Source organism: Oncorhynchus gorbuscha, linkage group LG23 (genome assembly GCF_021184085.1).
Source record: "Oncorhynchus gorbuscha isolate QuinsamMale2020 ecotype Even-year linkage group LG23, OgorEven_v1.0, whole genome shotgun sequence".
Classification (NCBI taxonomy): domain Eukaryota; kingdom Metazoa; phylum Chordata; class Actinopteri; order Salmoniformes; family Salmonidae; genus Oncorhynchus; species Oncorhynchus gorbuscha.
This window is the reverse complement of record NC_060195.1, coordinates 25,413,700-25,441,433: the sequence shown is the minus strand read 5'-3', so window position 1 is coordinate 25,441,433 and position 27,734 is coordinate 25,413,700. Positions and strand designations below refer to the sequence as shown.

Here is a 27,734-nt window from a genome sequence, read left to right as displayed (position 1 = left end):
CAATGCTGTATACAGACATAATATGACATGTGAGTGTAATGTTAACTGTTCATTTGTTATTGTTTATTTCACTTTTGTTTATTATCTACTTCACTTGCTTTGGCAATGTAAGATCCAGATGGGCCCAGACAGAACAGACCCAGACAGAACAGACCCAGACAGAACAGACCCAGACAGAACAGATCCAGACAGAACATATCTAGACAGAACAGATCCAGATATACCCAGACAGAACAGATCCAGATAGACCCAGACAGAACAGACCCAGACAGAACAGATCCAGACAGAACAGATCCAGACAGAACAGATCCAGATAGACCCAGACAGAACAGATCCAGACGGAACAGATACAGATAGACCCAGACAGAACAGATCCAGACAGAACAGATCTAGACAGACCCAGACAGAACAGATCCAGACAGAACAGATCCAGACAGACCCAGACAAAACATATCCAAACAGACGGGATCCAGACAGAACAGATCCAGATGGGCCCAAACAGAACAGACCCAGACAGAACAGATCCAGACAGAACAGATGAAGATAGACCCAGACAGAACAGATCCAGATGGGCCCAAACAGAACAGACCCAGACAGAACAGATCCAGACAGAACAGATGAAGATAGACCCAGACAGAACAGATCCAGATAGACCCAGACAGAACAGATCCAGATAGACCCAGACAGAACAGATCCAGATAGACCTAGACAGAACAGATCCAGATAGACCCAGACAGAACAGATCTAGACAGAACAGATCCAGATAGACACAGACAGAACAGATCCAGATAGACACAGACAGAACAGATCTAGATAGACCCAGACAGAACAGATCCAGATAGAACAGATCCAGACAGAACAGATCCAGATAGACCCAAACAGAACAGATCCAGATAGAACAGATCCAGACAGAACAAATCCAGATAGACACAGACAGAACAGATCTAGATAGACCCAGACAGAACAGATCCAGATAGAACAGATCCAGACAGAACAGATCCAGATAGAACAGATCCAGACAGAACAGATCCAGATAGAACAGACCCAAACAGAACAGATCCAGACAGATCAGATCCAGATAGAACAGATCCAGACAGATCAGATCCAGATAGATCCAGACAGAACAGATCCAGATAGAACAGATCCAGATAGAACAGATCCAGACAGATCAGATCCAGATAGAACAGATCCAGACAGATCAGATCCAGATAGATCCAGACAGAACAGATCCAGATAGAACAGATCCAGACAGACACAGACAGAACAGATCCGGAGAGAACAGATCCAGATAGACCCAGACAGAACAGATCTAGACAGACCCAGACAGAACAGATCCAGGTAGACCCAGACAGAACAGACCCAGACAGAACAGATCCAGATAGAACAGATCCAGACAGACACAGACAGAACAGATCCAGACGGAACAGATACAGATAGACCCAGACAGAACAGACCCAGATAGAACAGATCCAGATAGAACAGACCCAGACAGAACAGACCCAGATAGAACAGATCCAGATAGAACAGACCCAGACAGAACAGATCCAGATAGAACAGATCCGGACAGAACAGATCCAGATAGACCCAGACAGAACAGATCCAGATAGACCCAGACAGAACAGATCTAGACAGACCCAGACAGAACAGATCCAGGTAGACCCAGACAGAACAGATCCAGACAGAACAGATCCAGATAGACCCAGACAGAACAGATCCAGATAGAACAGATCTAGACAGATCCAGACAGAACAGATCCAGATAGAATAGATCCAGACAGAACAGATCCAGATAGACACAGACAGAACAGATCCGGACAGAACAGATCCAGATAGAACAGAAGCAGATAGAACAGATCCAGACAGAACAGATCCAGACAGAACAGATCCAGATAGACACATACAGAACAGATCCAGATAGAACAGAAGCAGATAGAACAGATCCGGACAGAACAGATCCAGACAGAACAGATCCAGATAGAACAGATCCAGACAGATCAGATCCAGATAGAACAGATCCAGATAGAACAGAAGCAGATAGAACAGATCCAGACAGAACAGATCCAGATAGAACAGATCCAGACAGAACAGATCCAGATAGAACAGACCCAAACAGAACAGATCCAGATAGAACAGATCCAGACAGATCAGATCCAGATAGATCCAGACAGAACAGATCCAGATAGAACAGATCCAGACAGATCAGATCCAGATAGATCCAGACAGAACAGATCCAGATAGAACAGATCCAGACAGACACAGACAGAACAGATCCGGAGAGAACAGATCCAGATAGACCCAGACAGAACAGATCTAGACAGACCCAGACAGAACAGATCCAGGTAGACCCAGACAGAACAGACCCAGACAGAACAGATCCAGATAGAACAGATCCAGACAGACACAGACAGAACAGATCCAGACGGAACAGATACAGATAGACCCAGACAGAACAGACCCAGATAGAACAGATCCAGATAGAACAGACCCAGACAGAACAGACCCAGATAGAACAGATCCAGATAGAACAGACCCAGACAGAACAGATCCAGATAGAACAGATCCGGACAGAACAGATCCAGATAGACCCAGACAGAACAGATCTAGACAGACCCAGACAGAACAGATCCAGGTAGACCCAGACAGAACAGATCCAGACAGAACAGATCCAGATAGACCCAGACAGAACAGATCCAGATAGAACAGATCTAGACAGATCCAGACAGAACAGATCCAGATAGAATAGATCCAGACAGAACAGATCCGGACAGAACAGATCCAGATAGACACAGAAGCAGATAGAACAGATCCAGACAGAACAGATCTAGACAGAACAGATCCAGACAGAACAGATCTTTTGTGTTTTGTGTTTTTTTGCACCTAGCTAGCCCCAGCCATTATGATGGTTTAGATAGTACTGTTAGACCTTGCTAGCCCCAGCCATTATGATGGTTTAGATAGTACTGTTAGACCTAGCTAGCCCCAGCCATTATGATGGTTTAGATAGTACTGTTAGACCTAGCTAGCCCCAGCCATTATAATGGTTTAGATAGTTGTTGTTAGACCTAGCTAGCCCCAGCCATTATGATGGTTTAGATAGTTGTTGTTAGACCTAGCTAGCCCCAGCCATTATGTTGGTTTAGATAGTACTGTTAAACCTAGCTAGCCCCAGCCATTATGATGGTTTAGATAGTACTGTTAGACCTAGCTAGCCCCAGCCATTATGATGGTTTAGATAGTACTGTTAGACCTAGCTAGCCCCAGCCATTATAATGGTTTAGATAGTACTGTTAGACCTAGCTAGCCCCAGCCATTATGATGGTTTAGATAGTACTGTTAGACCTAGCTAGCCCCAGCCATTAAGATGGTTTAGATAGTACTGTTAGACCTAGCTAGCCCCAGCCATTATGATGGTTTAGGTAGTACTGTTAGACTTAGCTAGCCCTAAGAGGAGCTATCAGGCAACACCCCTCCCCCCCTCCTCCCTCCCCCCATTCCTTAGACCCCATACACTAAACAAGCTTGTAGTTCGCCCGTGTGCTTCTAAGGAAACCTAGGTTCCCTTACAGCTGCAATCTGGAACTTTGTTAGTTATCTGCAAAACGTACATTTAAACCAGTCTATATTGTAAGCAATTGACAGCGCTGGGTAGTTACATTTTGAAATGTAAATAGGATCTACAGGGTAGCTGGTTCAAGATATCTTTCTCTGATTAAGGCAACCAGTAAGTTTGTGTTATTTAAAATGTGGTTTGATGAAGAGAGGAAGATGGAGTATTTTATGTACTTCCCTCAGTCGACTTGCAGGGTGCTGCTGAAATCTGCCAATTCTTTCTGTTTGCTTTTATTGAATTCCATAATGGGCTGGTATAAGCTAATACGCAGGCTGGGCACACATCAAAGACACCACATCCCCATCGAAAAATATTGCCTCTGGAAAACTTCAGATTGTCAAAACACAGACAAAGCCCAAAATTGGCAAAGGTTGGAGGGCTGAGCTACACGGTTCACCTTTTTAGACTGGACCTCTGCTGCCCGTCTGTGGTCAGATGGTATCATAGCAAGATGGGAACTCTCGATTTCCTTCCCCAAATCCTTTTCCTTGCTACTCCCCCTTTGCCAGTATGTGCATGTGGGCTTTCAGATTGCCAGTAACGAATGACGGCTGTCAAAATCAGAGACACTGGGTGACAATGGCATTGAAGTGTAATAAAGCCAGACTTCCATGGTGGTATTTATGTATTAAATAGAAGCAGAAGTGGGCTCCCAAGTGGCACAGCAAGAGGTGTAACTACAGACCCTGGTTTGATTCCAGGCTGTATCACAACCGGTCGCGATTGGGGAGTCCCATAGGGGAGCGCACAATTGGCCCAGCGTAGTCCAGGTTATGGTTTGGCCGGAGTAGGCCGTCATTGTAAATAAGAATTTGTTCTTAACTGACTTGCCAAGGTATAAAAAAAAAACTGGTTGGCTGCAAAAGGCCTGTTTTCAGATTGGAATGTAATTACACGCCCATAATGCAAACCACATATGATGCAGTGATTACTTCGCAGATGTGACGGGACGGGGGGTGTGGTTCAGCTGTGTCGGACCGCTCTAATACAGGATGAGTAAAGTGCACTACTTTTGAGAAGAAAAAATATATCATTTTTTGTAAAAAAAAAATTAATTTTATTTATTTTTTACTGGCTATTAATGTAATAATACAGTCATTGAACCACTGTAGGAACTGTCAATCAAAAGTTTTTAACAATCAGCCAATAGGAGAGCTGCAGTTGGGGAGAGCCTTGCTAAACTTGCCTGATTGGCATGCTGTTTTTGGATAAGACCACAACACAATAGCGGTAAGGATAGAAAGAGCTAGTTTTGAGCTGCACTTAATTTCACCACCCAGACCCAATATATTATGTATTTCTTTATTCTCTCTCTCTCTCATGTTTACATTGCCAAAGCAAGTGAAATAGATCAAGTTTACATACAATTAAGTTGGAGTCATTAAAATTTGTTTTTCAACCACTCCATAAATGTCTTGTTAACAAACTATAGTTTTGGCACGTCGGTTAGGACATCTACTTTGTGCATGACACAAGTCATTTTTCCAACAATTGTTTACAATTCACCTAGTCACTGTATCACAATTCCAGTGGGTCAGAAGTTGACATACACTAAATTGACTGTGCCTTTCAACATCTTGGAAAATTCCAGAAAATGATGTCATGGCTTTTGAAGCTTCTGATAGGATAATTGACATAATTGGAGTAAATTGGAGGTGTACCTGTGGATGTATTTCAAGGCCTACCTTCAAACTCAGTGCCTCTTTGCTTGACATCATGGGAAAATCAAAAGAAATCAGCCAAGACCTCAGATCCTACGGAGCAATTTCCAAATGCCTGAAGGTACCATGTTCATCTGCACAAACAAGAGTACGGAAGTATAAACACTATGAGACCACGGAGCCGTCATACCGCTCAGGAAGGAGATGCGTTCTGTCTCCTAGAGATGAATATACTTTGACGCGAAAGTGAGTATCAATCCCAGAACAAAAGCAAAGGACCTTGTGAAGATGCTGGAGGAAACAGGTACAAAAGTATCTATATCCACAGTAAAACGAGTCCTATATCAACATAACCTGAAAGGCCGCTCAGCAAGGAAGAAGCCACTGCTCCAAAACCACCATAAAAAAGACATACCATGGTTTGTAACTACACATGGGGACAAAGATCGTACTTTTTGGAGAAATGTTCTCTGGTCTGATGAAACAAAAATAGAACTGTTTGGCCATAATGACCATCGTTATGTTTTGAGTAAAAGGTGGAGGACTTGCAAGCCGAAGAACACCATCCCAACCGTGAAGTACGTGGGTGGCAGCATCATGTTGTGGGGGTGTGTCATGCCCTGACCTTAGAGATCCTTTTTATGTCTCTATTTTGGTTTGGTAAGGGTGTGAGTTGGGGTGGGCATTCTATGTTCTGTGTTTCTATGTTTTGGCCGGGTAGGGTTCTCAATCAGGGACAGCTGTCTATCGTTGTCTCTGATTGGGAACCATACTTAGGTACCCTTTTTTCCTACCTGTGTTTGTGGGAAGTTAATTTTGTTTGATGGCACATAGCCTTAAGCTTCACGGTTTGTTTTGTATTGTTTATTGGTTTGTCGGCGTCATTTCTTAAATAAAGTCAAATGTACGCTTACCACGCTGCACCTTGGTCCTCCTCCTTCAACAGCCGTGACAGGGTGCTTTGCTGCAGGAGGGACAGGTGCACTTCACAAAATAGATGGCATCATAAGGTAGAAAAATTAGGTGTATATATTGAAGCAACATCTCAAGACATCAGAGGAAGTTAAAGCTTGGTTGCAAATGGGTCTTCCAAATGGATAATGACCCCAAGCATAATTCCAAAGTTGTGGCAAGATGGCTTAAGGACAACAAAGTCAATTTATTGGAGTAGCCATCACAAAGCCCTGACCTTAATCCTACAGAAAATTTGTAGAAGATCTGATAAAGTGTGTGCGAGCAAGGAGGCCTACAAACCTGACTCAGTCACACCAGCTCTGTCAGGAGGAATGGGCCAAAATTCACCCTACTTATTGTGGGAAGCTTGTGGAAGGCTACCTGAAATGTTTTACCCAAGTTATACCATTTAAAGGCAATGCTACTAAATACTAATTGAGTATATGTAAACTTCGGATTCACTGGGAATGTGATGAAAGAAACAAACGCTGAAATAAATAATTCTCTCTGCTATTATTCTGACATTTCACATTCTTAAAATAAAGTGGTGATCCTAACTGACCTAAGACAGGGAATTTTATACGACGATTAAAATTCAGGAATTGTGAAAAACTGAGTTTAAATGTATTTGGCTAAGGTGTATGTAAACGTCTGACTTCAACTGTATATACAGTGTTGTAATGATGTGCAAAAAGTTAAAGTACAAAAGGGAAAATAAATAAACATAAATATAGGATATATTTACAATGGTGTTTGTTCTTCACTGGTGGCACTTTTGTTGTGGCAGCCGGTCACAAATCGTATTGCTGTGATGGCACACTGGTATTTCACCCAATAGATATGCGAGTTTATCAAAATTAGATTTTTTTTCTCATTCTTTGTGGGCCTGTGTAATCTGAGGGAAATATGTGTCTCTGGTATGGTCATACATTTGGCAGGGGGTTAGGAAATGCAGCTCAGTCTCCACCTCATTTTGTGGGCAGTATGCACATAGCCTGTCTTCTCTTGAGAGCCAGGTTTGCCTTCAGCGGCCTTTCTCAATAGCAAGGCTATGCTCACTGAGTCTGTGGGGTCTGTTTGTGTTTGTGAACAGAGCCCCAGAACCAGCTTGCTTAGGGGGCACTTCTCCGGGTTCATCACTCCGTAGGTGATGGCTTTGTTATGGAAGGTTTAGGAATCGCTTCTTTTTAGGTGGTTGTAGAATTTAACAGCTGTTTTCTGGATATTGATCATTAGCGGGTATCGGCCTAATTCTGCTCTGCATGCAGTATTTGGTGTTTTACGTTGTACACTGAGGATATTTTGGCAGAATTCTGCATGCGGAGTCTCAATTTGGTATTTGCCCCATTTTGTGAATTCTTGGTTGGTGAGCTGACCCCAGACCTCACAATCATGAAGGGCAATGGGTTCTGTAACTGATTCAATTATTTTTAGCCAGATCCTCATTGGTATGTCAAGTTTTATGTTCCTTTTGATGGCATAGAAGGCCCTTGCCTTGTCTCTCAGCTCGTTCACAGCTTTGTGGAAGTTACCTGTGGCGCTGATGTTTAGGCCGAGGTATGTATAGTTTGTTTGTGTGCTCTAGGGCAACGGTGTCTAGATGGAATTTGAATTTGTGGTCGTGGCAATTGGACCTTTTTTGTAACACCATTATTTTAGTCTTACTGAGATGTACTGTCAGGGCCCAGGTCTGACAGAATCTGTGCAGAAGATCTAGGTGCTGCTGTAAGCCCTCCTTGGTTGGGGACAGAAGCACCAGATCATCAGCAAACAGTAGACATTTGACTTTAGATTCTAGTAGGCCGAGACCAGGACTGTTCCAGTGTCCTCCCCAATTCGTTGGGGCTTAAGCTGCATCCCTGTCTCACCCCATGTGAAATGTGTGTTTTTTTTTTTGCCAATTTCTACTGCACACTTTGTGTGCATGATTGTGTACATGGTTTGTATAATGTTGTATGTTTTTACCCCAAGACCACTTTCCATCAATTTGTTTAGCAGACCCTCATGCCAAATTGAGTCAAATGCTTTTTTGAAGTCAACAAAGCATGAGAAGACTTTGCATTTGTTATGGTTTGCTTGTTTGTCAATTAAGGTTCTCTCTCTCTCTCTCTCTCTCTCTCTCTCTCTCTCTCTCTCTCTCTCTCTCTCTCTCTCTCTCTCTCTCTCTCTCTCTCTCTCTCTCTCTCTCTCTCTCTCTCTCTCTCTCTCTCTCAGTAACTAGGCAGGCCCAGAGCCCAGAGGCAGTACAGCCTGTTCTGTACCCAGCAGTCAGCCAGTAAACTAGTGAGTCAGTATGGAAGCTGGAGCAATTATCATTGTGAAAAGGACTCATGTGCCCCCAGGACAAAATATACTGACTCAGCCAGAAGCCAACAGCATCATTGCTTGCTATTCCAGTAGATGTTTTCGGGCTTGGAGAGGGTTTTGGGTGCTCAGTGTGATGAGACAGAGTGCCCTGAAATGGTTCAAACATGAGTAGTGTGGAAGGCAATCTTTCTCCAGAGGACACACACTGGCCTCGCGTTACCATGCCTCCAAAATCATGTCGTTGTCACACCTTCCTGTATTAAGGAAGTCTGGTTTGCAACGAGGCTAATTCTAGAGTGCTGCTATTGTTCACAGGGCCAGAGTGGAGTCATCACATGCAGAAAAAGAAACGTCGTCTCACTGTCAACTGCATTCGTTTTCAGAAAACCTATGTGTAAATATTTGAACATAACAAGATTCAACAACTGAGACATAAACTGAACAAGTTCCACAGACATGTGATGAACAGAAATGGAATAATGTGTCCCTGAACAAAGGGGGGGTCAAAATCAAAAGTAACAATCAGTATCTGGTGAGGCCACCAGCTGCATTAACTACTGCAGCTGGTGTCGCGAATGGTTGAGTGACAGCTATTGGGGAACAATAACATTTAAAACATTTAAATAGTACTGTCCTCATGGACTCAGATTTGCCAGTTCTTGCTGTGAGATGTTACCCCACTCTTCCACCAAGGCGCCTGCAAGTTCCCGGACATTTCTGGGGGGAATGGCACTAGCCCTCACCCTCCGATCCAACAGGTCCCATACATGCTCAATGGGATTGAGATATGGGCTCTTCGCTAGCAACGGAAGAACACTGACTTTCCTGTCTTGCAGGAAATCACGCACAGAACGAGCAGTATGGCTGGTGGCATTGTCATGCTGGAGAGTCATGTCAGGATGAGCCTGCAGGAAGGGTACCACATGAGGGAGGAGAATGTCTTCCCTGTAACGCACAGTGTTGAGATTGCCTGCAATGACAACAAGCTCAGTCCGATGATACTGTGACACACCGCCCCAGAGCATGACTGACCCTCCACCTCCAAATCGAATCCGCTCCAGAGTACAGGCCTCGGTGTAACGCTCATTCCTTTGAAGATAAATGCGAATTCTACCATCATCCCCGGTGAGACAAAACTGCGACTCGTCAGTGAAGAGCACTTTTTTCCAGTCCTGTCTGGTCCAGCGAAGGTGGGTTTGTGCCCATAGGCAACGTTGTTGCCGGTGATGTCTGGTGAGGACCTGCCTTACAACAGGCCTACAAGCCCTCAGTCCAGCCTCTCTCAGCCTATTGCGGACAGTCTGAGCTCTGATGGAGGGATGGTGTGTTCCTGGTATAACTCAGGCAGTTGTTGTTGCCATCCTGTATGTGTCCTGCAGGTGTGATGTTCGGATGTACAGGTGTTGTTACATGTGGTCTGCCACTGCGATGACAATCAGCTGTCTGTCCTGTCTCCCTGTAGCTCTGACTTAGTCATCTCACAGTACAGACATTGAAATTTATTGACCTGGCCACATCTGCTGTTCTCATACCTCCTTGCAGCAGGCCTATGGCACGTTCACGCAGATGAGCAGGGACCCTGGGCATCTTTCTTTTGGTGTTTTTTAGAGTCGGTAGAAAGGCCTCTTTAGTGTCCTAAGTTTTCATCACTGTGACCTTAATTGCCTACCGTCTGTAAGCTGTTAGTGTCTCAACGACCATTCCACAGGTGCATGTTCATTAGTTGTTTATGGTTCATGGGAAACCGTGTTTAAACCCTTTACAATGAAGATCTGTGAAGTTATTTGGACTTTTACGAATTTTTGAACAGGGTCCTGAAAAAGGGACGTTTCTTTTTTTGCTGAGATTATAAGAACTCCTATATTACTACAATGTATCTAAGACTTTGCATTTGTTATGGGTTGTTTGTTTCTCAATTAAGGTGTGCATAGCCAATTGTAATTTGTGGTCTGCATATTTTATCATTTAAGGTTCTCTCTCTCTCTCTCTCTCTCTCTCTCTGTGTCTCTCTGTCTCTCTCTTTCTGTCTCTGTCTGTCTCTGTCTATCTCTCTTCTCTCTTTCTCTCTTTCTCTCTTTCTCTGTCTGTCTGTCTGTCTGTCTGTCTGTCTGTCTGTCTGTCTGTCTGTCTGTCTGTCTGTCTGTCTGTCTGTCTGTCTGTCTGTCTGTCTGTCTGTCTGTCTGTCTGTCTGTCTGTCTGTGTCTGCCTGTCTGTCTGTCTGTCTGTCTCTCTCTGTGTATCTCTCTGTGTCTCTCTCTTTCTTTGTCTCTCTTTCTGTGTCTGTCTCTGTCTCTGTCTCTATCTATCTCTTTTTCTCTGTCTGTCTCTCTCTCTCTCACTTTCTCTCTGTCTGTCTCTATCTGTTTGTCTCTCTCTGTCTCTCTCTGTCTCTCTCTCTCTCTCTCTCTCTGTCTCTGTCTGTCTCTGTCTCTATCTATCTCTCTTTCTCTGTGTGTCTCTCTCTCTGTCTCTCTCTCTCTCTGTGTAAAGGTTTTCTAGGTGTGGTGAAGGAGAGTCGGACCAAAACGCATCGTGTAGATTATGATTAATGTTTAATGAAAAAACACACGTAAACACGAATCAATACAAAAAACAATAAACGTAAAGAAGACTGAAACAGCCTAAACTGGTGCAAACTAACAATAGATAGTTACAAGGACACTAAGGACAATCACCCACAACACAACCAAAGAATATGGCTGCCTAAATATGGTTCCCAATCAGAGACAACGATAAACACCTGACTCTGATTGAGAATCACTCCAGACAGCCATAGACTCTGCTAGATCACCCCACTAGCTACAATTCCACTATATACCAAAACCTCAAGACAAAACACACCACAATACAAAAACCCCATGCCACACCCTGGCCTGACCCAATACATAAAGATAAACACAAAATACTTTGACCAGGGCGTGACACTCTGTGTCTCTCTTTCTCAACAGTGTTGAGTCTGTGAATGATGGTCTATTTCACACGGTGGAGCTCCTGATTCAGAACCACTCTCTGAGCCTGGTGGTGGACAAGGGATCCCCCAAGAGTCTGGGCAAGCTGCCCCGCCAGCCCTCTTTGGACCACAGCACACAGCTCTACATAGGAGGTAAACAGAGACACATATAGCACACATACCTGAAAGGACCCATTACTCCTTAGAAACACACATAACAATTTGCACTGTGTATACCTACAGAATAATACCCCCTCTTTCTTCCATCCCTCCCCTCCTCCCCTCCAGGTATACCCTTAGCGGTGGTGGCATCAGGCCTGCGTTCAGGTCCCGACCGCAGCCCCCAGGCCTTCAACGGCTGCATCCACAATGTCAGGATCAACGGAGAGCTCCAGGATCTGGGGGCAGCGCCACGCAGGGGGGAAGGCATCCTGCCAGGCTGCCACTCCTGCAGTGTGTGTGCCCAAGGCGCCTGCAGACAGAGGGGGGAGACGGGTGTGTCCTGCGAGTGCCCACCCAGCCGCAGCGGATCCCTCTGTGATCAGAAGACTGCCCCCAGCCCCTGTCAGAGCAGCAGGTATGGCCTGTCTAACAGCTACATATCAGACTGCCCCTGTCAGAGCAGCAGGTATGGCCTGTCTAACAGCTACATATCAGACTGCCCAAGTCAGAGCAGCAGGTATGGCCTGTCTAACAGCTACATATCAGACTGCCCCAGTCAGAGCAGCAGGTATGGCCTGTCTAACAGCTACATATCAGACTGCCCCTGTCAGAGCAGCAGGTATGGCCTGTCTAACAGCTACATATCAGACTGCCCCAGTCAGAGCAGCAGGCATGGCCTGTCTAACAGCTACATATCAGACTGCCCCAGTCAGAGCAGCATGTATGGCCTGTCTAACAGCTACATATCAGACTGCCCCAGTCAGAGCAGCAGGTATGGCCTGTCTAACAGCTACATATCAGACTGCCCAAGTCAGAGCAGCAGGTATGGCCTGTCTAACAGCTACATATCAGACTGCCCCAGTCAGAGCAGCAGGTATGGCCTGTCTAACAGCTACATATCAGACTGCCCCAGTCAGAGCAGCAGGTATGGCCTGTCTAACAGCTACATATCAGACTGCCCCAGTCAGAGCAGCAGGTATGGCCTGTCTAACAGCTACATATCAGACTGCCCCAGTCAGAGCAGCAGGTATGGCCTGTCTAACAGCTACATATCAGACTTCCCCAGTCAGAGCAGCAGGTATGGCCTGTCTAACAGCTACATATCAGACTTCCCCAGTCAGAGCAGCAGGTATGGCCTGTCTAACAGCTACATATCAGACTGCCCCTGTCAGAGCAGCAGGTATGGCCTGTCTAACAGCTACATATCAGACTTCCCCAGTCAGAGCAGCAGGTATGGCCTGTCTAACAGCTACATATCAGACTGCCCCTGTCAGAGCAGCAGGTATGGTCTGTCTAAAAGCTACATATCAGACTGCCCCTGTCAGAGCAGCAGGTATGGCCTGTCTAACAGCTACATATCAGACTGCCCCTGTCAGAGCAGCAGGTATGGCCTGTCTAACAGCTACATATCAGACTGCCCCAGTCAGAGCAGCAGGTATGGCCTGTCTAGGACTATGGCCTGGCCTCTAACAGCTACATATCAGACTGCCCCAGTCAGAGCAGCAGGTATGGCCTGTCTAACAGCTACATATCAGACTGCCCCAGTCAGAGCAGCAGGTATGGCCTGTCTAACAGCTACATATCAGACTGCCCCAGTCAGAGCAGCAGGTATGGCCAGCTACATATCAGACTCTAACAGCAGGTATGGCCTATCAGACTGCCCCAGTCAGAGCAGCAGGTATGGCCTGTCTAACAGCTACATATCAGACTGCCCCAGTCAGAGCAGCAGGTATGGCCTGTCTAACAGCTACATATCAGACTGCCCCAGTCAGAGCAGCAGGTATGGCCTGTCTAACAGCTAGGTCAGAGCAGCAGGTGGCCTGTCTAACAGCTACATATCAGACTGCCCCAGTCAGAGCAGCAGGTATGGCCTGTCTAACAGCTACATATCAGACTGCCCCAGTCAGAGCAGCAGGTATGGCCTGTCTAACAGCTACATATCAGACTGCCCCAGTCAGAGCAGCAGGCATGGCCTGTCTATGGCCTGTCTAACAGCTACATATCAGACTGCCCCAGTCAGAGCAGCAGGTATGGCCTGTCTAACAGCTACATATCAGACTGCCCCAGTCAGAGCAGCAGGCATGGCCTGTCTAACAGCTACATATCAGACTGCCCCAGTCAGAGCAGCAGGTATGGCCTGTCTAACAGCTACATATCAGACTGCCCCAGTCAGAGCAGCAGGTATGGCCTGTCTAACAGACATATCAGACTGCCCCAGTCAGAGCAGCAGGTATGGCCTGTCTAACAGCTACATATCAGACTGCCCCAGTCAGAGCAGCAGGTATGGCCTGTCTAACAGCTACATATCAGCTCAGAGCAGCAGGTATGGCCTGTCTAACAGCTACATATCAGACTGCCCCAGTCAGAGCAGCAGGTATGGCCCTAACAGCTACATATCAGACTGCAGTCAGAGCAGCAGGTATGGCCTGTCTAACAGCTACATATCAGACTGCCCCAGTCAGAGCAGCAGGTATGGCCTGTCTAACAGCTACATATCAGACTGCCCCAGAGCAGCAGGTATGGCCTGTCTAACAGCTACATATCAGACTGCCCCAGTCAGAGCAGCAGGTATGGCCTGTCTAACAGCTACATATCAGACTGCCCCAGTCAGAGCAGCAGGCATGGCCTGTCTAACAGCTACATATCAGACTGCCCCAGTCAGAGCAGCAGGCATGGCCTGTCTAACAGCTACATATCAGACTGCCCCTGTCAGAGCAGCAGGCATGGTCTGTCTAACAGCTACATATCAGACTGCCCCAGTCAGTCAGCTAGACTGCCCCAGTCAGGTATGGCCTGTCTAACAGCTACATATCAGACTGCCCCTGTCAGAGCAGCAGGTATGGCCTGTCTAACAGCTACATATCAGACTGCCCCAGTCAGAGCAGCAGGTATGGCCTGTCTAACAGCTACATATCAGACTGCCCCAGTCAGAGCAGCAGGTATGGCCTGTCTAACAGCTACATATCAGACTGCCCCAGTCAGAGCAGCAGGTATGGCCTGTCTAACAGCTACATATCAGACTGCCCCAGTCAGAGCAGCAGGTATGGCCTGTCTAACAGCTACATATCAGACTGCCCCAGTCAGAGCAGCTGGTATGGCCTGTCTAACAGCTACATATCAGACTGCCCCAGTCAGAGCAGCAGGTATGGCCTGTCTAACAGCTACATATCAGACTGCCCCAGTCAGAGCAGCAGGTATGGCCTGTCTAATATCAGACTGCCCCAGTCACATATCAGACTGCTCCCTGTCAGAGCAGCAGGTATGGCCTGTCTAACAGCTACATATCAGACTGCCCCAGTCAGAGCAGCAGGTATGGCCTGTCTAACAGCTACATATCAGACTGCCCCAGTCAGAGCAGCAGGTATGGCCTGCTAACAGCTACATATCAGACTGCAGTCAGAGCAGCAGGTATGGCCTGTCTAACAGCTACATATCAGACTGCCCCAGTCAGAGCAGCAGGTATGGCCTGTCTAACAGCTACATATCAGACTGCCCCAGTCAGAGCAGCAGGCATGGCCTGTCTAACAGCTACATATCAGACTGCCCCTGTCAGAGCAGCAGGTATGGCCTGTCTAACAGCTACATATCAGACTTCCCCAGTCAGAGCAGCAGGTATGGCCTGTCTAACAGCTACATATCAGACTGCCCCTGTCAGAGCAGCAGGTATGGTCTGTCTAACAGCTACATATCAGACTGCCCCTGTCAGAGCAGCAGGTATGGCCTGTCTAACAGCTACATATCAGACTGCCCCAGTCAGAGCAGCAGGTATGGCCTGTCTAACAGCTACATATCAGACTGCCCCAGTCAGAGCAGCAGGTATGGCCTGTCTAACAGCTACATATCAGACTGCCCCAGTCAGAGCAGCAGGTATGGCCTGTCTAACGGCTACATATCAGACTGCCCCAGTCAGAGCAGCAGGTATGGCCTGTCTAACAGCTACATATCAGACTGCCCCAGTCAGAGCAGCAGGTATGGCCTGTCTAACAGCTACATATCAGACTGCCCCAGTCAGAGCAGCAGGTATGGCCTGTCTAACAGCTACATATCAGACTGCCCCTGTCAGAGCAGCAGGTATGGCCTGTTTAACAGCTACATATCAGACTGCCCCAGTCAGAGCAGCAGGTATGGCCTGTCTAACAGCTACATATCAGACTGCCCCAGTCAGAGCAGCAGGTATGGCCTGTCTAACAGCTACATATCAGACTGCCCAAGTCAGAGCAGCAGGTATGGCCTGTCTAACAGCTACATATCAGACTGCCCCAGTCAGAGCAGCAGGTATGGCCTGTCTAACAGCTACATATCAGACTGCCCCAGTCAGAGCAGCAGGCATGGCCTGTCTAACAGCTACATATCAGACTGCCCCAGTCAGAGCAGCAGGCATGGCCTGTCTAACAGCTACATATCAGACTGCCCCTGTCAGAGCAGCAGGCATGGTCTGTCTAACAGCTACATATCAGACTGCCCCAGTCAGAGCAGCAGGTATGGCCTGTCTAACAGCTACATATCAGACTGCCCCTGTCAGAGCAGCAGGTATGGCCTGTCTAACAGCTACATATCAGACTGCCCCAGTCAGAGCAGCAGGTATGGCCTGTCTAACAGCTACATATCAGACTGCCCCAGTCAGAGCAGCAGGTATGGCCTGTCTAACAGCTACATATCAGACTGCCCAAGTCAGAGCAGCAGGTATGGCCTGTCTAACAGCTACATATCAGACTGCCCCAGTCAGAGCAGCAGGTATGGCCTGTCTAACAGCTACATATCAGACTGCCCCTGTCAGAGCAGCTGGTATGGCCTGTCTAACAGCTACATATCAGACTGCCCCAGTCAGAGCAGCAGGTATGGCCTGTCTAACAGCTACATATCAGACTGCCCCAGTCAGAGCAGCAGGTATGGCCTGTCTAACAGCTACATATCAGACTGCCCCAGTCAGAGCAGCAGGTATGGCCTGTCTAACAGCTACATATCAGACTGCCCCTGTCAGAGCAGCAGGTATGGCCTGTCTAACAGCTACATATCAGACTGCCCCAGTCAGAGCAGTAGGTATGGCCTGTCTAACAGCTACATATCCAAGACACCTCAACATATGCCTTTAATCATAACTAAAAATCCATAATGAACCTCATCCTCAACACATTAGTACATTCACAAGCATACAAATGGACTCATGCTTTTACACTTGCTCATGTTTAATAATGTTATAAAATATTAATAATATGTACTCAATGTGTATGAATTATTAAACACACATCAATTACCATTCCTCACATGAAGTGTAAACCTCTTTGTTTCAGGTGTATCCATGGGCTGTGTGTGCCTAAGGCATCATCTTACAGTTGTCAGTGTGCTGAGGGCTACACAGGGCAGTACTGTGACAGGAGAGAGGAGCCCCAAGCCTGTAGGAGACACCAGTGTAGACACGGAGAGTGTAGGGTCACAGGGAGTGGGGAGCCCTCCTGCCACTGCCAGCCAGGCTACACTGGCCCTGCCTGTGCCACCGGTGAGAGGATTAGTCACACACACACCTAGGCGGTTTCCATTGAGAAACTGTTTCTGTAAGGATATTCTACTGCGTACAGAAACTTGACTATCAGAGGTCCATAATAATAATAATAGGCTATACAATCTGAAATCGTTCATGTCAGAGTAAAATAAGTTACTGTGAAGCTCTCCCATTGACCTCTTTTAGATGTGACGTGCCAGGGAGAGGCGGTGCATGAGCTGCTGAAGCGCCAGCAGCCCATGAACACGTGCACCTCCACCAGTAAGATCCCCCGGGTGGAGTGTCCCCGTGCCTGTGACGGGGGCCTCTGCTGCGCCCCATCTAAGAGCCGGAGGCGGAAAGTGTTCTTCAAGTGCACCGACGGGAGCTCGTTCTCCGAGGAGATTGAAATCACCCTGGAGTGTGGCTGTGTCAAGTGCCCATTGTAATATACAGCTATCACCATGGAAACAGCCACAAACTAAATAAAGGACCTGCTGCCAGAGACCAAAAATAAAATATATTGTACAATAAAACAAAGAACTTATTTTTATTAATGGATTTTTTTTAAAGAAGAGACTTGATCATTTAAAATAAATAAAAATTATATTATTGTGTCATATGAAGTTATTTTGTACCTTAAAAAAAAAAAAAACAGATTAACATTCCTGAAAGTATATGAATTTATATGTATAAATCTATATAAATGTATAACCCGAGCCCATGGTTTTTATTTGCCCAGTGTATTATTGCATGTGATAGTACGTGTTGATACGATAGGGGAGTCTTTGGACACTTTAAATGTGGAGCGAGTAGCTGAAGAAGCAATTGTACAAAAAGGCTGCGAAGAGAAGGAGAAGATGGTGCTGCATATTCCCCCAGACATAAAAAAGAGGAAGGCAGTCTTTTTCCTGACCTTCAGCTCTGGAGGAGGCAAACAAGGAACTGTCCCACTTTGCTTCCCAGCTTTATAACGGACCTTCCCCACCACCAAGCTAGCTGAGCTCACGCTAAAGGACATGAACTCTTATCCACAGAGCTTACAAACAGTGATTTATACTTTGTGCCATAGGAAAACCTTTTACATTGTTACTGATTTGTATTTGTTTGGTGTGCCTCATCAGAGATTCTAGAGTACCAACGGGCCAAGATGGCTTCTACAGTTTCCTGTCAGCCAGTGAAGTTCTCCTGAAATTCTGTACTGTGTGTTTCTCTGTGTTTCTTACATGGTTGCATGACAGACACAAAGAGTCTGAGGCAGAATGTGAACTTTGTTTATGATACGGCGACGGAAGACCCTGCCAATATACGATGGTTCCACCATAGAAATAGGATTCTAGAATTCTGTATATTTTAATAATAGAAGGTATTCTATTTGTATGACAAACTCATGACGTTTGTCCTGGTGGCCAGGTATCATCAGCAAGGTAAGGTGTTGCTGATGTGTCTATGTGGTCACTGCTCCGTTGGAAAAGGACTTTATAACACCTGGCCTGGGAAATCTTTGTTGGACTCGAATCATAACCGTCTGTTACTAATAACATTATTAATTAAGCCCATTAGTGCCGGATTGAAGTCATCACAGGATGTGAGGTCTCATCACAGTCGTCCCCCTGTCAGTCAGAATATATCCAGTAACACTTTGTTCATTTTGATTTGATTATAGTACAACATCAAGACACTGCTTTAATGTACCGTACATTTCAAATAAAGTGTTACCAAATATACCTCAATTGAGAGTTTGTCAGTGATCAAGTTCAGTACTCCCCTTACCCCCAGTCCCTCACCCTAACAACTCCAATACCACCCTGCCTCAAAAACATGACATTGAATGCTTCCGTATGTATGGAACGTGTAGGCTCTACAATGTAAATGATCTGCTGTGAGATGCCTTGTATTTTATAATAATAATGAGTATTATGTTGGCCATAATATAAGTTGCGTTCTCCAGATATAGAATTTATTTCTGGTAAAACATGAACTTGTGAATGATGAATAATTATGTTCAATGTTGAAATTAAATCTACCGTGAAACGAGTCTCTGTGTCTGAGTTAATGTACAGTAGGACTGACTGGTTACACTGCATGCGGTGGACATTGTAGAAATGCTCGAAGTAGACTAATGTTTGTACAATATTGTGCAAGTCCCTTGGAAAGATTTCCTTTTTTAGAAAAGGCTTCAACTTCCCTGTGTCTACATTTCTATTTAATTAATCAAACTGCAAATATTTACAAAAAGAATCCACTTCAAGAGGAAATTATCTGTATTTGAAATCAATGGTGGGCCTCGGGGTGGAAAGCTTTCCCATGCATCAGTGACAACTACAATAATCCTCTCGTGAGTCCTTTAATGACTTATTTGGGAGCTTTGGCTATTCACACAGTTTGAACTCTAGGACCTAATAGATCATGAAATCACAGGAAGGGCATATGTTGTCTTCTATTTATTTCCCACCATTTCAATCTGTTTGTGTTTAGTCTTCCAAACATCCCCTGGACACCAGCCAGTCCATGTCTTTGATGTATCCCAGAAGTAGCACTGCTGATTCTAAGGGCCACCTAATCATCGGGCCTTCATTAGTTGAATCAGCAGTGCTACTTCTGGAATACATAAAATAACTGGCTTGGGGGTAGCCTACTTGAGGAGAGGTTTGGGGAACACAAGTGTAGTTGCTGCTTGTGCAGAAGGGCTCCCGAGTTGCGCAGCAGTCTAAGGCACTGCATTTCAGTGCGAGAGGCGTCACTACAGTCCCTGGTTTGAATCCAGGCTGCATCACATCCGGCTGTGATTGGTAGTCACCATAGGGTGGCACAAGATTGGCCCAGTGTTGTCCTGGTTTAGCCGTGGTGGGCAGTCATTGTAAATAAGAATTTGTTCTAAACTGACTTGCATAGGTAAATAACAAAGTGACTATTTTTACAGTGTGATGTGGTATCATTATTGACCAATAGATGGTGCCATCCACCACAGCTGTTATTCTACCAAAAAGCCTACACTGACGCCAACCACAGATTATAATTTGTGTTGGAATAAACATTGAGTTTTGGTTGCCAGGCTGCTTTCTATTTCTGAATCACAGGAAGAGCAATTAGATACTTCTTATTGTGTTACGTCGTCAGTAAGTCTGTGATGGGAGTGGAATAATTATAAATAAACTGTGTGTGATCAAGGTCAGAGATAATCAAAAATGCTTGTGTTTATTCTAGCCAGCTTTATCTCTAAACTTCTAGCATGTTGGCTTTGATACTGTAAACAGTTAGATAGTGGTCAGTCACCGTGATGAAAGAGAAAACCTAGTAAGAAGATCAAATCTAAAAGCCAAGGCAAGGAAAGTGGATGAAAATACATAGGCTCAGATCAGCAGACTCCTAAACAGCTTCTATCCACCGGCCATAAGACTGTTAAATGGATAACAACTACTGTTCCCCCACACACCTACGCTGCTGCGAAAATTAGTATTGATTAGATTTATAACCACCGCTATGGTGCTGCTCATTGATTATTGAATTCCATTACTATTATTATCTATCTATCCTGTTACTGGTCACCATTACTCCTGTTTACATGTATATATTACCATTAGTATCTATTTATCCTGTTACTGGTCACTATTACTCCTGTTTACATGTATATATTACCATTAGTATCTAGCTATTTATCCTGCTACTGGTCACTATTACTCCTGTTTACATGTATATATTACCATTAGTATCTAGCTATTTATCCTGTTACTGGTCACTATTACTCCTGTTTACATGTATATATTACCATTAGTATCTAGCTATTTATCCTGCTACTGGTCACTATTACTCCTGTTTACATGTATATATTACCATTAGTATCTAGCTATTTATCCTGTTACTGGTCACTATTTCTCCTGTTTACATGTATATATTACCATTAGTATCTATTTATCCTGTTACTGGTCACTATTACTCCTGATAACATGTGTATATTACCATTAGTATCTATTTATCCTGTTACTGGTCACTATTACTCCTGTTTACATGTATATATTACCATTAATATCTATCTATTTATCCTGTTACTGGTCACTATTACTCCTGTTAACATGTATATATTACCATTAGTATCTAGCTATTTATCCTGCTACTGGTCACTATTACTCCTGTTAACATGTGTATATATTACCATTAGTATCTAGCTATTTATCCTGTTACTGGTCACTATTACTCCTGTTAACATGTATATATTACCATTAGTATCTATTTATCCTGTTACTGGTCACTATTACTCCTGTTTACATGTATATATTACCATTAGTATCTAGCTATTTATCCTGTTACTGGTCACTATTACTCCTGTTAACATGTATATATTACCATTAGTATCTAGCTATTTATCCTGCTACTGGTCACTATTACTCCTGTTAACATGTATATATTACCATTAGTATCTATTTATCCTGTTACTGGTCACTATTACTCCTGTTTACATGTATATATTACCATTAGTATCTAGCTATTTATCCTGCTACTGGTCACTATTACTCCTGTTTACATGTATATATTACCATTAGTATCTATCTCCTGTTACTTCACTATCCTGTTTACATGTATATATTACCATTAGTATCTATTTATCCTGCTACTGGTCACTATTACTCCTTTACATGTATATATTACCATTAGTATCTATCTATCCTGTTACTGGTCACTATTACTCCTGTTAACATGTATATATTACCATTAGTATCTATTTATCCTGTTACTGGTCACTATTACTGCTGTTTACATGTATATATTACTATTAGTATCTATTTATCCTGTTACTGGTCACTATTACTCCTGTTAACATGTATATATTACCATTAGTATCTATTTATCCTGCTACTGGTTACTATTACTCCTGTTTACATGTATATATTACCATTAGTATCTAGCTATTTATCCTGCAACTGGTCACTATTACTCCTGTTTACATGTATATATTACCATTAGTATCTATTTATCCTGTTACTGGTCACTATTACTCCTGTTTACATGTATATATTACCATTAGTATCTAGCTATTTATCCTGTTACTGGTCACTATTACTCCTGTTTACATGTATATATTACCATTAGTATCTATTTATCCTGATACTGGTCACTATTACTCCTGTTTACATGTATATATTACCATTAGTATCTATTTATCCTGATACTGGTCACTATTACTCCTGTCTACATGTATATATTACCATCAGTATCTATTTATCCTGTTACTGGTCACTATTACTCCTGTTAACATGTATATATTACCATTAGTATCTATTTATCCTGTTACTTGTCACTATTACTCCTGTTTACATGTATATATTACCATTAGTATCTATTTATCCTGTTACTTGTCACTATTACTCCTGTTTACATGTATATATTACCATTAGTATCTATTTATCCTGTTACTTGTCACTATTACTCATGTTAACATGTATATATTACCATTAATATCTATCTATTTATCCTGTTACTGGTTACTATTACTCCTGTTTACATGTATATATTACCATTAGTATATAGCTATTTATCCTGCTACTGGACACTATTACACCAGTTTACATGTATATATTACCATTAGTATCTATTTAACCTGCTACTGGTCACTACTACTGCTGTTTACATGTATATATTACCATTAGTATCTATTTATCCGGTTACTGGTCACTATTACTCCTGTTTACATGTATATATTACCATTAGTATCTATTTATCCTGTCATTGGTCACTATTACTGCTGTTTACATGTCTATATTACCATTAGTATCTATTTATCCTGTTACTGGTCACTAATACTCCTGTTAACATGTATATATTACCATTAATATCTATCTATTTATCCTATTACTGGTTACTATTACTCCTGTTTACATGTATATAGTACCATTAGTATCTATTTATCCTGCTACTGGTTACTATTACTCCTGTTAACATGTATATATTACCATTAGTATCTATTTATCCTGCTACTGGTCACTATTACTCCTGTTTACATGTATATATTACCATTAGTATCTAGCTATTTATCCTGCTACTGGTCACTATTTCTCCTGTTTACATGTATATATTACCATTAGTATCTAGCTATTTATCCTGCTACTGGTCACTATTACTCCTGTTTACATGTATATATTACCATTAGTATCTATTTATCCTGCTACTGGTCACTATTACTCCTGTTTACATGTATATATTACCATTAGTATCTAGCTATTTATCCTGCTACTGGTCACTATTTCTCCTGTTTACATGTATATATTACCATTAGTATCTAGCTATTTATCCTGCTACTGGTCACTATTTCTCCTGTTTACATGTATATATTACCATTAGTATCTAGCTATTTATCCTGCTACTGGTCACTATTTCTCCTGTTTACATGTATATATTACCATTAGTATCTATTTATCCTGCTACTGGTCACTATTACTCCTGTTTACATGTATATATTACCATTAGTATCTATTTATCCTGTTACTGGTCACTATTACTCCTGTTTACATGTATATATTACCATTAGTATCTAGCTATTTATCCTGCTACTGGTCACTATTACTCCTGTTAACATGTATATATTACCATTAGTATCTAGCTATTTATCCTGCTACTGGTCACTATTTCTCCTGTTTACATGTATATATTACCATTAGTATCTAGCTATTTATCCTGCTACTGGTCACTATTTCTCCTGTTTACATGTATATATTACCATTAGTATCTATTTATCCTGCTACTGGTCACTATTACTCCTGTTTACATGTATATATTACCATTAGTATCTAGCTATTTATCCTGCTACTGGTCACTATTTCTCCTGTTTACATGTATATATTACCATTAGTATCTAGCTATTTATCCTGCTACTGGTCACTATTACTCCTGTTAACATGTATATATTACCATTAGTATCTATTTATCCTGTTACTGGTCACTATTACTGCTGTTTACATGTATATATTACCATTAGTATCTGTTTATCCTGTTACTGGTCACGAATACTCCTGTTAACATGTATATATTACCATTAGTATCTATTTATCCTGTTACTGGTTACTATTACTGCTGTTTACATGTATATATTACCATTAGTATCTATTTATCCTGTTATTGGTCACTATTACTCCTGTTTACATGTATATAGTAGCATTAGTATCTATTTATCCTGTTACTGGTCACTATTGCTGCTGTTTACATGTATATATTACCATTAGTATCTATTTATCCTTATCACTGCTGTTGGCATGTATATATTACCATTAGTATCTATTTATCCTGTTACTGGTCACTATTACTCCTGTTTACATGTATATATTACCATTAGTATCTATTTATCCTGCTACTGGTCACTATTACTCCTGTTTACATGTATATATTACCATTAGTATCTATTTATCCTGTTACTGGTCACGTACTCCTGTTAACATGTGTATATTACCATTAATATCTATCTATTTATGCTGTTACTGGTCACTATTACTCCTGTTTACATGTATATATTACCATTAATATCTATCTATTTATCCTGTTACTGGTCACTATTACTGCTGTTTACATGTATATAGTAGCATTAGTATCTATTTATCCTGTTACTGGTCACTATTACTCCTGTTTACATGTATATAGTAGCATTATTATCTAGCTATTTATCCTGCTACTGGTCACTATTACTCCTGTTTACATGTATATATTACCATTAGTATCTAGCTATTTATCCTGCTACTGGTTACTATTACTCCTGTTTACATGTATATATTACCATTAGTATCTAGCTATTTATCCTGCTACTGGTTACTATTACTGCTGTTTACATGTATATATTACCATTAGTATCTATTTATCCTGTTACTGGTCACTATTACTCCTGTTTACATGTATATATTACCATTAGTATCTATTTATCCTGTCATTGGTCACTATTACTGCTGTTTACATGTCTATATTACCATTAGTATCTATTTATCCTGTTACTGGTCACTAATACTCCTGTTAACATGTATATATTACCATTAATATCTATCTATTTATCCTGTTACTGGTTACTATTACTCCTGTTTACATGTATATAGTACCATTAGTATCTATTTATCCTGCTACTGGTTACTATTACTCCTGTTAACATGTATATATTACCATTAATATCTATCTATTTATCCTGTTACTGGTGACTATTTCTCCTGTTTACATGTATATATTACCATTAGTATCTAGCTATTTATCCTGCTACTGGTCACTATTACTCCTGTTTACATGTATATATTACCATTAGTATCTATTTATCCTGTTACTGGTCACTATTACTCCTGTTTACATGTATATATTACCATTAGTATCTATTTATCCTGTTACTGGTCACTATTTCTCCTGTTTACATGTATATATTACCATTAGTATCTAGCTATTTATCCTGCTACTGGTCACTATTACTCCTGTTTACATGTATATATTACCATTAGTATCTATTTATCCTGTTACTGGTCACTATTACTCCTGTTTACATGTATATATTACCATTAGTATCTATTTATCCTGTTACTGGTCACTATTACTGCTGTTTACATGTATATATTACCATTAGTATCTGTTTATCCTGTTACTGGTCACGAATACTCCTGTTAACATGTATATATTACCATTAATATCTATCTATTTATCCTGTTACTGGTTACTATTACTGCTGTTTACATGTATATATTACCTTTAGTATCTATTTATCCTGTTACTGGTCACTATTACTCCTGTTTACATGTATATAGTAGCATTAGTATCTATTTATCCTGTTACTGGTCACTGTTGCTGCTGTTTACATGTATATATTACCATTAGTATCTATTTATCCTGCTACTGGTCACTACTACTGCTGTTTACATGTATATATTACCATTAGTATCTATCTATTTATCCTGTTACTGGTCACTATTACTCCTGTTTACATGTATATATTACCATTAGTATCTATTTATCCTGTTACTGGTCACTATTACTCCTGTTTACATGTATATATTACCATTAGTATCTATTTTATCCTGCTACTGGTCACTATTACTCCTGTTTACATGTATATATTACCATTAGTATCTATTATTTATCCTGTTACTGGTCACACTATTATATATTACCATTAGTATCTATATTATCCTGTTACTGGTTTATTACTCCATGTATATATTACCATTAGTATCTATTTATCCTGTTACTGGTCACTATTACTCCTGTTTACATGTATATATTACCATTAGTATCTATTTATCCTGCTACTGGTCACTATTTCTCCTGTTTACATGTATATATTACCATTAGTATCTAGCTATTTATCCTGCTACTGGTCACTATTTCTCCTGTTTACATGTATATATTACCATTAGTATCTATTTATCCTGCTACTGGTCACTATTACTCCTGTTTACATGTATATATTACCATTAGTATCTAGCTATTTATCCTGCTACTGGTCACTATTTCTCCTGTTTACATGTATATATTACCATTAGTATCTAGCTATTTATCCTGCTACTGGTCACTATTTCTCCTGTTTACATGTATATATTACCATTAGTATCTAGCTATTTATCCTGCTACTGGTCACTATTTCTCCTGTTTCCATGTATATATTACCATTAGTATCTATTTATCCTGCTACTGGTCACTATTACTCCTGTTTACATGTATATATTACCATTAGTATCTATTTATCCTGTTACTGGTCACTATTTCTCCTGTTTACATGTATATATTACCATTAGTATCTAGCTATTTATCCTGCTACTGGTCACTATTACTCCTGTTTACATGTATATATTACCATTAGTATCTAGCTATTTATCCTGCTACTGGTCACTATTTCTCCTGTTTACATGTATATATTACCATTAGTATCTATATTTATCCTGCTACTGGTCACTATTACTCCTGTTTACATGTATATATTACCATTAGTATCTATTTATCCTGCTACTGGTCACTATTACTCCTGTTTACATGTATATATTACCATTAGTATCTAGCTATTTATCCTGCTACTGGTCACTATTTCTCCTGTTTACATGTATATATTACCATTAGTATCTAGCTATTTATCCTGCTACTGGTCACTATTACTCCTGTTAACATGTATATATTACCATTAGTATCTATTTATCCTGTTACTGGTCACTATTACTGCTGTTTACATGTATATATTACCATTAGTATCTGTTTATCCTGTTACTGGTCACGAATACTCCTGTTAACATGTATATATTACCATTAGTATCTATTTATCCTGTTACTGGTTACTATTACTGCTGTTTACATGTATATATTACCATTAGTATCTATTTATCCTGTTACTGGTCACTATTACTCCTGTTTACATGTATATAGTAGCATTAGTATCTATTTATCCTGTTACTGGTCACTATTGCTGCTGTTTACATGTATATATTACCATTAGTATCTATTTATCCTGCTACTGGTCACTACTACTGCTGTTGGCATGTATATATTACCATTAGTATCTATTTATCCTGTTACTGGTCACTATTACTCCTGTTTACATGTATATATTACCATTAGTATCTATTTATCCTGCTACTGGTCACTACTACTGCTGTTTACATGTATATATTACCAT

The 27,734-nt window shown here is 41.8% G+C and overlaps 1 protein-coding gene across 1 annotated transcript in view; it reads left to right on the top strand.

Moving 5' to 3' along the window:
* Window positions 1-19,160, top strand: part of LOC124010774 (slit homolog 3 protein-like) — a 444,233-nt gene extending 425,073 nt beyond the window's left edge. Inside the window, exons 34-37 of the mRNA XM_046323430.1 lie at window positions 11,480-11,634; window positions 11,770-12,058; window positions 16,935-17,140; window positions 17,330-19,160. Of these exons, the coding sequence (XP_046179386.1) occupies window positions 11,480-11,634; window positions 11,770-12,058; window positions 16,935-17,140; window positions 17,330-17,571 (892 nt within the window). The 3' untranslated portion in view covers window positions 17,572-19,160. The remainder of the gene's footprint in view (window positions 1-11,479; window positions 11,635-11,769; window positions 12,059-16,934; window positions 17,141-17,329) is intronic.
* Window positions 19,161-27,734: the final 8,574 nt, after the last annotated feature.